This window comes from Asterias amurensis, chromosome 18, assembly GCF_032118995.1.
Source record: "Asterias amurensis chromosome 18, ASM3211899v1".
NCBI classification, from domain to species: Eukaryota; Metazoa; Echinodermata; class Asteroidea; order Forcipulatida; family Asteriidae; genus Asterias; species Asterias amurensis.
In genome coordinates this window covers 13,428,906-13,443,346 of record NC_092665.1, presented here as the reverse complement: position 1 = coordinate 13,443,346, position 14,441 = coordinate 13,428,906, and the positions used below count along the sequence as shown (strand labels likewise).

Genomic DNA, 14,441 nt, shown 5'->3' with positions numbered 1-14,441 from the left:
AACTTTTGGCGCGTGTTCACGGACAATAAATTTCTGCAAAACTTTTCTATGCATATGGATACGGATTGTACCTTGACGTCTCGCATCGCATTGCATTGCATGTATGTGCTGAGGCTGTTGTACGGCAGGGCGCCAGGCGCGGATAGGCAGAGTGTACACTTTTTGTTGTTTTTTTGACAGTCGTCACATCATCACACACATTCTCTCTCGTCTGCCTCCCTACATTGCCCTTCCCTGAGACGTTAAGTTTGATATGTAAGTAAGTTTTCCACATTCTCCCAAAAAACAATTACTCACCACTATTGTTTTGTAGGCTTTCGACGTAACTGAGCTGAGTGATACTGATAAATGAATGATATACGCGGACTGCGGACAGTGCGGTGGATGTAGAAAAAGTACGTCACAGCAACGCAGCGCCCCCTTTTTTATTATTAACTGAACTTTAAAAGAGTAAAGGAGTCACGGACTTTAATCGTACGAACCTTGTTTTGAAAAAGTTGTGTGGTTACTAAATACAAAACTGCAAACATCATGGATGGAGAAGAAGACACAACATTACAGGGACGGAATGCAGAGCTAAACTCGAACAACAATGCTGATGCAGAAAAGATAAATGAAAAATCAACTGATTCATCATCAGCAGACGAAGAAACAGCTGGAAGCGAAGAGGAGGCAGCTGCAGGCGATCATGATAATGTGGTGGGATTGGAGAAGGTTGATGCAACTGGTGAGGTGAGTAAACATTGTAAATTATTCATTTGCAATAGGCCTAGGCCTACTTTTTGTATTTTTGATAGCATGTTTGGCTATAGATAGATTAATGGATAATAAATTAGGCCCAGGCCTGGGTTTTAAGGGCCTTTTTTAGTACATACAAAAAAATAAAAGGCTGTTCTGTATTCATCATAATTAATAATAATAATTAATAGGCCTATGGCCTAGTGTTTTTTTCTATGACTATTGGTTAGGCCTACTAATACTATTTTTTTTACAGATAAACAATAGTTAATAACCGGATGATGACTGACACGTCTATGATAAAAAATTAGTCTGACAGTTATTGAATTAATAAGTAACCAATAAGTAGGCCTATATTTACAGATAAATAACAGTATAAACTGGACGGTGACACATCTACAGTCTGACAAAATATTCAATTAATTAATTAATTAAAATAATTTCACAGTAAATTGTAAGCTAAAACTCAACACAACTGCAAACTCAACTGTAAGTTATTAACAATAAAATACACCAGGTAGCGGCCTATTATTAATTTGTAAAAATGATATTTTTACGCAGACATTTTTTAGTTAGGGACCTACATTTGTATCCAGCTAAAGACTTACACCTTCCTAACCACAATCTTCTCGATCTTTATTTACAACCTTTTTAACTTTTAAAGGATGACGTCAAGTCCTCTACTACTGGCAATGCAGCTTCAAAATCACTGGCAGATAAACAGTTCAATGCGTTGTTTGATTCGCTCCAAGAAAGAGCAAATGGAGAGCTGGCTCATGGTGAGTCAAATGACAATAAAATAATTACAGTATAATTTCTTGCCAAGAGTCCCCAGCCCAGATATGTACGCCCTATACAAATTCTTAATGTATAAAAGTTCTACTTGCCTGGTAGAGTTTGTTCTTAGAACACTGTCTTGCTTAATTCTACTACCGCGGAGTAGGTAAGCAAGACAGTTCTCTAAGAACAAACTCTACCTGGCAAGTAGATACACACATGGTGTTACCGCAAGCCAAATATATATTGATACCTCACCATGCAATGCCTCATACCCTATACCCTAGATTCAAGTTCATTACAAAGTAACCATTTTATATATTTAAAAGTTCAGAAAAAAGAAACTGACCTGTGTTTTTATCTCCGAGGCAACAGGATGCCTCTGTTCATGGCTTTGGTACCCCTTGAATTTACATTTCCAGATTTTAAAGTGCCCTTTCTACATAAAAAAAAGTGCTTTCCAGTTTCAATGACTAGCACAAGATATCAAGCCTGCACTTATCATTACAACTGAAGGTATTTAAAAAATAGTATAAACTTTAAAGGTTCAACTTTATTTTGTTAAGCTTCCCAGAGCTTCACAAACTTCTTTGATACAAAAAAAATGAAATTTCAATTTCGGAGAGCCTTCACCAGGAAAACTCTGCTTTGCCCAGTGGTGTAACCAGAGGGGGATGGGCAGGGGAGGGAGCCCCCACCCTTAATCAGAACTTTTTTTATATAAATGCTTTTGCCCTAACAAGAAGAAATGGTCAGGCCTGTGACATTCATTGTTATGATTAAATTTTAGAGCAAATTGCAGAGGAACAAGAAGAATCAGATGAGGAACTCCAGGACGCAGGCAATATGGATGATCCTCAACATCATAACATGTAAGATATTTCATTCATAAATACCCATTCCTATTGGTGGAGAGTACGTCACGTGGAGGTGTTTAGAGGGTTGATAATGACCAGCTGGAACTGTTTATAACCAGTTGTTTTGGGATAGCATTTGTGCGGGTTAGCCCACAACCTCGTTCCGAGGGGGATCCATGCCATTTTAGCTCATGGATAAGAGGATGCATTACACGCACAAATGCATAACCGAAAACTGTCTCATAAAAATGCACCATACCTACACAGCTCAACGCCGGAAAACAGATAGATAAGATTTTACAGTTTCCTACTGTATTCTGCCTTTTAACATAAAAGGCATTTATGAATGGGTATAAAACAGTAGTGACTAGTTCATAAACGGCCGTTTAAAACCTTTATCACACGGCCACAACCCCGTTGGTTTTAAACGGCTTTTTAAGAACTCGTCGCTACCCTTTTATTATTCCCTTATTAAAGGTCATTTCCATCAGAAGTCTTGGAGGGTTTAACTCTGCAGGCTTTTGGTCTGTCAGTCACTCATTGTCATGTAAAAACTATTTTGTTTTAATTTTAAAATACAGACACTGTGACCTTGTGACACCTGAGCTCAGCGCAGAGGACCAGCAGAAACCTTCAAGCCCACCAAAATTATCACATAAGAAACAGTACAAGAAAAGAAGCCCCAAAACTGATCACAACAAGAAACGTAGCAGGAAACTTGAATACCAGAGCCCAGTCCAAGATGGTGAATGATACTTTTTTGTTTCAATTAAATCGTCAGTTCAGTTCTACAAAATTTGTAGTTAACTTTCCATAATGATCATTTAAGGTTGCAAAGTTAAAAATAGGTTGTAAAAAAAATACATCATAATCCAGAAGTAAATGTTAAAACATAGAATTGTTTTGTTTTTGTTTTTTGCGAAACAACTATTTTGGACATAATAATCTTTCATCAATAAACTCCACCTATCGAGGGCTCCAAAATATGCAAAATCAAAAAGATATGTATACAAACTGCACCAACAACCTTGTAGTCTGAGGCAATGAAATGATATTTTCATGAAACAAAATAAGACAGTCTCGTGAGAGACGATGACTTGAGCAAGCTAGTTGATATTCGGCAATAGTAGAATATAAAGCAAGACAAGTTCCCAAAGGAACATAATCTACCTAGCAAGTAGACCGCAAACCAATATTGATGCCTCACCATGCAATGCCTCAAATCCCATATACAAAACTTTCTTTTTTAAGTTGGAGCTTAGAAAAAATTGATCAAGTTTTATCCATCTTTTAGTTTCTCTTCACAAAGCCATCAAACGGAAACTCCTCCCAAAGTCCAACCCCAAAGTCAAGAAGCAGCGTGTCAATAAGAAGAAGCAACTTCAAGAGCGCAACATCCAAGAAGACGGAACATGGGTTCAATGTATGCACAGTGAATGTATGAAATGGCGTTATCTCCGAGACGTCACTGACCCATCTCTGATACCTGAATATTGGGTCTGTGAGAAGAATTCAGGTAAGGTTTGGGGATCAGGTCATAGTGTTAAGCCCGGTTCTAACTTCTTGGAAACACCAATGCGAATCATATTTTGACGTCAGCTGGCTGCTATCGCGGCAAATTGTTTGTTGCAAATTTGTGAAGTCAAAATTTTGTATAGCATTTGTAGGAAGTATGAACCAGGCTTATGACAGAGATGTATCTGAGTTTTTTTTGGACACTCTGTTGTAAATTTGGACACCCTATATTATCTGTCATTTAAATGTATTTGCAAGTGAAGTGTTAGTGGTTTCTTTTCCTTGTGTTCTTTTCTTCTTCAACTGAATGTTTATTTCAGGATTTTTTTTTAATGAAGAAAAGTAGTTACCAAAGGACAAAAGAAGTAGTCCACATGTTGGCCAAACCGGTTGTTTTGTAATAGATGTTAAATTTGCATATTAATTTTATTTTTTTACCCATACACCGATGTGTGTTAGCACTGTATACTCAGTACTTTCCTGAGTCCTGTGAGAAAATATCACAGGCATGTTACTCTGGTGGGATTCGAACCCACACCCCTTGCAATTCTAGAGCAGTGTCTTACCAACTAGAATAGAGCTGTTTTGTATTTCCTGTGATGCATAGAGTCTGTGAACCTCTTCAATTGTAACATCTTGGAGGTTCTTGGTCTAGAATAAGTTGGGAACCCAAACCAAAAAGCAATTTTTCATGAATTTTATCAAATTTCATCTCGGCTTTTGGCAGACCCAGTTTACAATTCCTGTGACAAATCTGAAGAGGATTGGCACTATCTTGAGTTTGTCTTCACCAAGTTTACTGAGGGATCCATCGTCTGGGCTAAGATGCAAGGTTACCCATGGTAAGGCCTTTAAATGACAGCATGTGATCTTCACACGAGGGTTCGATGTTAAAAGTAAAATATTGCTTCGCAAACTAATTCTATATATAATGTTGGCTAAGCATTTGTATTTATGTGTTTGTGTATTTGTGGCGTGTCTAGCAGTCATCAAGCATCCTGGACTCCAGCTCTGATGTTTCTTACAGCAGAGTGTTGGTTCGTCAGTCGAGACACTAAACCGTATGCTTCGTCCATCAGATGGACAGTTGTGTATTGCTGATCAAAATAACAATACACTTATTCTTAGGAGAGGTGGTTTGCTAGCTCTGTATTTTCTGGCACGGGTCGATTTCACAAAGAGTTCGGATATTAAAAACTTAAGGCTAGTCATAAGTTGGGACTAGCCCTATGAGATATTAAAAACTTAAGGCTAGTCCTAAGAAACTCATCCTTAACTCGATATGAGACTTATCTTAACTCTTTGTAAAACCCAACCCAGGTCTTACATTTTGAACATAGCTCTGCATACTTTGTAGAAAACAACATAATAAAGAACTCTTTGAGATATCCTGAGGTGTGATACAGCGAGATACAAGAACTACATTTTATTCTTATTGTTTTAAATCTTCCAATGTATGATGCAGGTGGCCAGCTATGGTTGAAGAGGATCCAGATACAGGCACCTACTGTGAACAACAAGACACAGAGTCGTACCCAGTGAGTCCCATAAGGCCCGATCACACAGGCCCCGATAACGAGAACGAAAACGATAACAATAACAATAAAAATGCACACTCGCGATTGGTTGAATTGCTCCTTGCAGAAAACACACGTCATTCAACCAATTGAGGGCGTGCATTTTTATCGTTATCGTTTTCGTTCTCGTTATCGGGGCCTGTGTGACCGGGCCTTTAGTCTTTTTTTTGTTCTCCAAAGGAAAACTCCCAAAAGCATTTCAAAAATCCAATAGCATTCGCTAGCGCACTTTTGCCCCCTCTTGTGTTTCTACATATTGCAGCCAAACCTTGTAAAGTGCTAAAGTTTTTTTTTTTACAATAAGGTTCAGGTGAAAGTTTGCAAAGCTCTCATGTAAACGTTTGTTCATGAGAGGGTCAGTGTGTTCTTTTTCAAGCACATTTGGCAAATAGAAAGCAGCTTTTATGACAAATAATAAATTTGACATTTTTTTCTTCTTCTGAACGTCCTGCAGTTTGCGCGTATAGGTCCAATATGCTAACTGTTGCCCCCAAAGAGCCATAAGCCATTCGGAGATAGGATGGACACAATACTATGACACTGTTACGTTTGCGTAAATTTGTCTGTATATACCAAAAACGAACAGTGAACTCCTATAGTGTTCGCAATATTTATAAAAGACTAATGACTGCATCTTCCCTTGAAAACCATTTTTTTTTTTTTTTTATTCCAGAACTTTACGATTGCCTCATAATAGAAAACAGTATTTATAACAAATGCTTTTATCTTCACTCTTTTCTTCAGACACAATTTCATGTTGTGTTTTTGGATAAAAATGTCTCAAGAACATGGCTGAAGACCAGCTCTGTCAGAAACTTTGAAGCAGAAGAAAACATACAGGTAATTGGTTTGTGTAATCAAATCAGTAAGGATTCATTTTATTTGTTCTGTGTTGTTAAGAGATTTATGGGGACACTTGGTGACCAAGTTGGATATGGGGCGCAGACGCGCTATTTTTTTAAACGTATTCCACACGCGTGGGTGTGATAACAAGTTTATCTTCCAGCCTCATTAATTCAATAGTTAGGTTATGTTTTTATATTAGGGTTTTGCACGCGCAGAGTTAAGAATGTAGTTTTTGCACTGACCGTATGCGGAGCATAACGCATTGACACTCGCATTTTGCAGAGTGCAACCTAAAGAATTTGGAGTAGGTTATCGTCTGATATCACACTCCAGTTTGAGAATCTGATTGCAGGATAAGCGCGTACTGGAAGATAAAGGCTAATGGAGAGCTGTTGATAATATAAAACAATGTGATAAATAGCTCCCTAACGTAGTTTTGGAGAAAGAGGCAATTTCCCGCTCAATATTAAAAGACTTCAGGCCTGAAGTGAGAAAACTGGTCTTTGACAATTACTGAAGGTGTCCAGTGCATTTAATAGTGATTTTTTTTGTACTGTGGTATGTTTGTTTGTTCAGTGGTTTTTCCTTGGAGATAAAAACACAATTAAGGTTTTCTATTCCAGACTCAAGCTAAAGGCAAGTCATTCAAGAATCAGCTTAGTCATGCTGTTGCCAGAGCTAAGAAGGCACTTTCCATGAACATACAGGTATGAACATTTTATTTAACTAATTTTTAACACCGCTGAGGGGAGATTCTAAAAATCATTGTGTCTTCAAAAAAAGCATTTGTGATAAGGTTTTATCTCACAAACAATTTTTCAGGATGTACACACAATTATTATGATGTGCATTTGTTTATTTATTGTACACTTTGTGTTTGCGTTGGTCAAATAAGTAATAATATTAATAACAAAACCCTAGGTGCTGAAATATTGACACAACAAAATTATTTTCCCCTCAATTTGATTGCATGCAATGTTTGTACCTTATTAAGTTATTTTTTTCAAACATCTTTATTTCAAAGAGTAATTTTTAGTATCTGAAGCAAGTGACAAGGTCAAGTTCATTTATATTGTCAGTTTACATTAAATTGTCAATGTTAAAAAAAGACCATGGTATTTCATTTAAAGGATCGCATAAAAACGTTCGGCTTTAGTCACACCTTCAAAGGTAAAATTGTGGAGGACTCCCAAGACACAGTTGAGGGTAAGTATTGCTGTTGTAAAAGTATTATGGTTAAAGGCAGTGGACACTATTGGTAATTACTCAAAATAGTTATTGGCATAAAACCTTTCTTGGTGATGAGTAATGGGGAGAGGTTGATGGTATAAAACATTTTGAGAGACGGCTCCCTCTGAAGCACCATGGTTTTGGAGAAAGAAGTAATTTTCTACGAATTTGATTTCGAGACCTCAAGTTTTGAAATTGAGGTCCCGAAATCAACAGTCTAAACGCACACAACTTCGTGTGACAAGGGTGTTTTCTTCTTTCATTATTATCTCGCAACTTTGATGACCAATTGAGCTCAAATTTTCACAGGTTTGTTATTTTATGTATATGTTGAGATACACCAACTGTGAGACTAGTCTTTGAAAATTACCAATAGTGTCCAGTGTCTTTAAAAATTACCAACCACGATTTTTCTTTTGAAGGCTCAGACAAAGATGATTCTGATGATGAGACAAAGGATGAAGATGTTGAACTAGATCTTGAGATGCTAGGTGTGGATGTGGATGAGATCCTTGAGCAAGCAGAGGCACTCCTTAGTGAGGCAGGAGAGACTATACATTCCTTGCAAGATACCTCAACAACTGATGGTATGTAGAACAATAGATGGTTAAGTACTTTCGGACTTCTTAAAGGCACTGCACACCCTTGGCTATTGTCAAAGATAAGTACTGCCAATTTGTTGTATCCCAACAATGCATAAAATAACAAACCTGTGAAAATTTTGACTCAATTGTTTATCAAAGTTGCAAGAGAATAAGGCATGACAAATACCTTTGTTGCACAACTCCTTGGTGCTTTCAGATGCATAATAAACGACTTCAGCTGAAGTATTTTATTATTTGAGTGAGAAATTACCTCTTACTCAAGACTTTCTTCAGAGGGAGCTGTTTCTCACAATGCTTTATACCATCAACAGCTCTCCATTGCTCATTACCAAGTAAGTTTTTGTGCTAACATTTATTTCTAGTATTTACCAATAGTGTACAGTGCCTTGAAAAGACTGTAATTCTTTCCGTTTTAGCAAAAAATGTTATTTAAGCCAAGATTAATAAAAAATGATAAAAATAAAAATGATAGAAAATTGATCTTCATATTTCATATTTGAAAATAACTTCTTTTTTTGTCCCTCAGATTTTCCAGAGAAAGAAAAGAGAGGAAGAAAGCGAAAAAAGGCAGAAAGTGAGAGTGATAAGAAAGACCAGAAAAAGAAGAAAGTTAGAAGTCACAAAGAGAAAGAAAAGGGAGTTAAGAAGAACAAAGCAGACAAGAAGGAAAAGAAACACAAGTCTCATCACCATCACTCGAAGAAAGACAAGAAGATGGCCGTTAAGGAAGACCCACAGTCCGTGACTACCAAGAAAGATGAGAACCAAACAGGTGACAAGACGACTCAAGACATCAAAAGTAATGAGGTAAATGATAAAGAGGCAGAACCTGAGACCCAAAATAAGGAGACAAAAGAAGGCAATCTTTCACCAAAGAAGACAAAGAAACGACAGTATAAGAAAAAGGCCACTGCTCAAGTGGGAGATCAAGATCCAAATCATCTATCAACTGATGGCGAAAAAGGTGAAACAGAAGGGGAGGCGTCGAGCGCCAGGAGCAAGAAGGACGAAAAAAAGATCAAGAAACAAAATGTGAAGAAAAATCAAACCCTTGAGAGTGATCCAAATCATCAAAAAAATGATACTGAGGGTGAGGTTGTCCAGGAGGCGGTGAAAGTTAAAGCTAAGAAGGTCAAAGAGCCAAAAGTCAAGACATCTGACAGCGAAACAAAAATCAAGAAACCAAGAGTGAGGAAGGTAGTTGCTCCAAAACAAAAGCCAGAAAAATCAACTGTGAACTTGGAGGTAGCGTCAGACGGTAAGAAGCATATCGCAAGCAAAGATGCAACATCAACCCCCAAGGCTAAGAAGAGGAGCAAGAAAGATGAAGCTGCCCCTAAGATGAAGCCGACATTCAAACCACCTTCCAAACCCAAGAAAGATATACTGAAGGAGATGAAAAATGCACCCTTCCAAGCCCCTTTGATGAAAGCAGAACCGTCTTTGGAAAAAGAGCACAAGGAAGATATTCTAAAGGATGTGGCAGATGATAACAAAATAGTTCAAGACGGTGAATTCAACGCTACAGCAAATGATCAAAACAGTCCTGGGAATACCAAGACCGAAAACAAACCCCAAGTACAGGATCAATCGAAGAAATCAGGTGAAAATGATGCTGTTAAGACTAAAGAAAAAGCCAGCAAATTCAGCATCAAGAAGAAGAATCCAACAAATGAAAATTCTTCTCCCGTCACATCAATTGAACCAACCAAGAATTCAGCAACCTCATCAAGCATCACAGAAGAGAAATCGAAGAAACTGAAAAAGAAGGCTCCTCCAAAGAAGTTCAGTATCAAACAAAAACCTGTTGAGTCAGCTAATCTTCCGTCGCTAACACCTGTTCAGCAAATCACTGATGAATCTGCCAAGATTGAGGAGTCGGATGAGGGGAGGAGTAAACCATCTGCTGAGAAACTGGACGTTGAAAAGCAAGGTCTGCTTCAAAAAGCTGCTCCAAAGAAATTTAGTATTAAGCGAAAAGAAGCACCAGCTGATGCCAACAAAAAGGTAAAGAATGAAGACTCACCCAAAGTAGCAGAGTCAAGACATCAAGAAGAGCAAAGTCAAGGCGTGGAGGATGACAATGTGCTCCATCTTGATATAGATGAAGATTCTCTCTCAAAGGATGTAGCCATGGCAATCGAGAAGCTAGAAAAAGAGGTGGATGGAGATAGTGATGACTTCAGTATGGATGATTTGACAGATTGGCCGAAAGACCCAGACCCTAAGGATGAGGTGGTGGAAGATAATCCTGTAAAATTGCCCAAGCTGGTTGACGGAAATGATGTCAACTCACAGCCATTTGTAATAGTTGAGGAATAAAAACTGCTTCTAACCTCTGAGAGACCTACAAGTTGTTAGGGGTAGTAGACAACAAAATAATGCTTCTTTCAATTTCGCGATTCAAGAGCTCCTGATACTCCATCTTGTATGGGTGGAGCTTTTCCCACAGTAAAGGGCCCCTTAATTGGAAAGACATACCAAATTTTGACAATATATTCAAAGGTGCACCGAGGCGATGACGATGGTCGTGGAGGCAGTTGCTGGTAATTGAGGTAATTGAAGCTATTGCGGTAATTGAAGCTATTGCAGTGAAGTATCAGGCTCGACCGGATTTATTGGGTTGATTAATTTTCAGGATCTTTTCGAAACCGTGGCTTCTGTTCGGTTATTTTCAAAATGTGCGCTTTCAATACAGGGCTTTGAACAAGTGGAGCCAAAGCTAAGGTCCATGGTTGCAAAAATGACTGTAATGTGTAATTTGACTTCCCTTCCTCTAAATAGACCGGAACTGCCAGCACCTTGTAGCAAAATATTACTAATCCTCAAACCCAGACTGGGTGCCGTGCCAGCCCTGTTAAATTATGTAAAATATTGTTTAATTTAGTTTGAACATTTTCTTATTAAGAAGTTCATAGAATAATTTTTTTATGTGAAACATTTCCCTATGAAATGAAGTAATTTTCGAGAAAATTGTACGCAAAAAAAGTCTTTTTAAAAACGCACTCTTGATTTGTGTTGTTAAAACAATGAGTTTAAATGCTGAAAAAGCCAACATTTCCAAGGTCTCTTATTTCATCATGGTTGATCGCATCATGAACACTGTCTGCCTCTATTTTGTCAGCTCATGACCAATCCTCTAAAATACTTTTAAATGGGATGAAGTAAGATAAATCCATTAATGACAGGCTAGTGTATTGTATCACTTTTATTTAACTTGTCAAAGTCGCATTACTTTATAGCCATGTTGTGTACGGATGGATGGCGTTATTTGATTTGTTAAGTTTACAACTGTTGGAACTTGTTAAGTTTTTAAAGTTAAAACACTTAGCACAAGTGTTGAATGTTACAATGTTATTGTTTTGTAATGTTATTTAACACCAGTTAATGTTACTGTTAATTTACCACAAAGAGCCAGATCAGAACAAGGGAATATTGAATGTTGTATTGAAAACTAATTTATTGAAGATTTTTAAATCTGTATATAAATAATATTATTTAACATAAATTAAATTATGACTTGCGTTTATTAATATCAGTTGACTCTTCTTTTACAGGAATGTTTTGATGCTCAAAAATTATTTGTTACTGTTAGCCTAGTAACTAAGTTTTTTATGCTAAGTTTTTTATTTCATTAAAATTTAACTTATTTTCAGATCAGATGCTATGAATAAAAGCGTTTTACCTGAAATGAAGTTTTTGAAAATGGCATACTAGATTTCCTCAACCAACTTTACTCGTTGTTGTAAACAAATAATGACAGAAACAATTATCGACAGTTTAAATTTTCTGTTCAAATCATCCCCAAAATGGACCATAAAAATTTTGGATCGTGAAAACGCCCAATGCCCATTTGCTGTTTTATGCTCTGAAATTAGTGTTTGTGGTGACAGGATAATGTCGTATAGGATTTGAGGCATTGCATGATGAGGTATCAGTGTATATTTGGTTTGCGGTAACACCATATGTGTATCTACTTGCAATCGGAGGTTCGGGAGACTAGAGCAAGCTAGTCGAAACGTTGAGACCAATTCAGAACCGACTCCGCGGCAGTACAGTTAATTACGATTCTATAAGCTAAAGTAGCAGTCCAGTCTAATTTCTATACCATCCGCCCTGGTAATAGTTAAAAAGCAGGACAGTTCTTTTCAGAACTGAGAAGCCTCCCAAACCTCCGATTGCAAGTAGATACACACATGGTGTTACCGCAAACCAAATATACAAGGATAATGTCATTAAAGACATTTCAGACAGCGTACTAACTTAGACCCGAACCGGTCTAACTTTTACGAGCAGCGGGGGGTGGTCGTAAAAATAAAAACCCATTGCGTTCAGACAGCACAGAGTTAAACCCGATCCGGTTTATCTTCGGTTTTAAGAGGTCAAAGTAGACGCGACCCCGTTGCTCTAACATCCGGTTTTATTCATCAGATTCACGCACCGAGTATGCCGATATACTGAGTGCCCCATGCCCTGGATGATACAAATGGCTCAATCGAACGCGGTAACAGTTTTACCGTTAGGAGGATATGGGCACTTAAAACAAACATGAACACGACTCGAAATTATTTTTTTTAAACAAACAAAATATTGATACAAACCGCCGAGAAAACTCACCAAAATATTGTCCATATTCCATGAAACAGAACACGTTTCATTTTTGTGTTTTGTTTTATACCACTGTTTCCGATTTAATAAATACTTTTAGTTTGTACTTCAATCGATTGGAAGTTGCGATCTCTCAAAAGCTGGTGCCGCGATTTTTATTCCGATTCGTTCATAAACACAACTACACACGTGCAAGTTACGACATGTACTTTGCAGTATTTTCCCAACTTCCCAACAACGTGGTGATATTGCTGGCGTAGGGAATTTCCCCTACACACAGCCTCGCGCCCACTGCAGTTCATTCTCCTAGATTGAAAGTACAGCACGCTAGTAACGGTGACGGCAATAGAAAGGCACATCCACGGGATCGGTGATGATAACTATGGGATATCAGAGAGTGATCACTATGGGATGGCAGCGCTGTACATGTGAGAAGCAATACAAAATATGCTTCTTCGCTGCGCTTGTAGTAAACGCATGAAAAACAGTTTCAATTTATTGTAGGACACTCAACAAAAAAAGCTTGGAAAATATAATTTTGTTTCAGAATTTAATAAATCATGGGCGTGGGCCTGTGTTAAACTGCATACACCGATGCGATCGAGAGGGTTTCGCCAACTCGGTAAGCGGCAAGAAAGTAATATAAATACTCGGTGCTTTTCAGCATCAGAGGCAACAGAAACCGTATACAAGCACTCCGGGTCCTGGGCGTGTGCATTGAACCACACAATGGGTCGTCCGTTGTGAGTTAAAACCGGATGTCATTCTGTCCACACGCAGTGTTAAAAGATAAACCCGAACCGGTTTAGACTTAGACCGCCTTGCTGGACGGTTTAAGTTTTGGGGTTTAAACCCGATCCGGTCTAACTTTATTTGCGTTCACACGCACAAAAGTTGAACCCGAACCGGTCTAAGTGGACTTAGACCAACTTTAGTACGGCGTGTGAACGACCCCATTGATACATTTCGCCCAATTAATGTGGTGCTAAAAGTTCAAACACCTCAATGAATTGCTTAATCTGTGTCATAATCTTGATAAGTTCATTAATAAAGAGACTTTAATCCGATGAGTACACTGAACGGCAGCTAGATGGCGACAGTAAAACAAACTTTATTGACAGTTCTTATTGACTGCTTGATAAAAGTTTCGGTTGTCTGATCTTGGTCTGGGCCTAATCTTATGAAACTTGTAATGGGTACATCCCACCATGGAGGAATAAATTTATTCCTCCATGATCCCACGAAACAAAGCATAGCAAAATGCTAAATATTGAAAAATACACGAAAACTCACTTGCAGCCAACTGCACCGGTGTTTAGGAAGTTTGTTTGATTGTTTGTTCGATTTCCATTCGTACTTTATTGATAAATGATCAATAAACAATGTATTATAAATAATTGCAGAACAATACGATACGAATTGGGGGCGGGGGGGGGCATGATCCAGAGAAGGACTGGCCTTCTGTAGTGGAGCACACGGGACTGCGGTCAGCAGAGTAAACAATTTGGAATTTGCAAATCGGAAACGGCCCCACCCAATATTTGCCCAAAATACCCTTTCTACATGTCAAGGCGTCGCATTGCGGCAGTACTAACTGTAAAATGACGGTTGGGAACAACTAATTTCACCATTTCCGTCAAACGCAAAAAAATGAATCAACATTCTTGATAAAAAAAATGATAACCGGA

The 14,441-nt window shown here is 38.0% G+C and overlaps 1 protein-coding gene across 1 annotated transcript; it reads left to right on the top strand.

Moving 5' to 3' along the window:
- Window positions 1–156: 156 nt before the first annotated feature.
- On the top strand, window positions 157–11,864 carry LOC139950845 (uncharacterized). Its single transcript, XM_071949678.1, has 12 exons — window positions 157–732; window positions 1,403–1,517; window positions 2,306–2,387; window positions 2,954–3,117; window positions 3,667–3,888; window positions 4,615–4,729; window positions 5,353–5,425; window positions 6,209–6,304; window positions 6,934–7,017; window positions 7,441–7,516; window positions 7,963–8,127; window positions 8,672–11,864. The coding sequence occupies exons 1-12, from the start codon at window positions 532–534 to the stop codon at window positions 10,465–10,467; spliced, it is 3,189 nt and encodes a 1,062-aa protein (XP_071805779.1). The 5' UTR covers window positions 157–531; the 3' UTR covers window positions 10,468–11,864.
- Window positions 11,865–14,441: the final 2,577 nt, after the last annotated feature.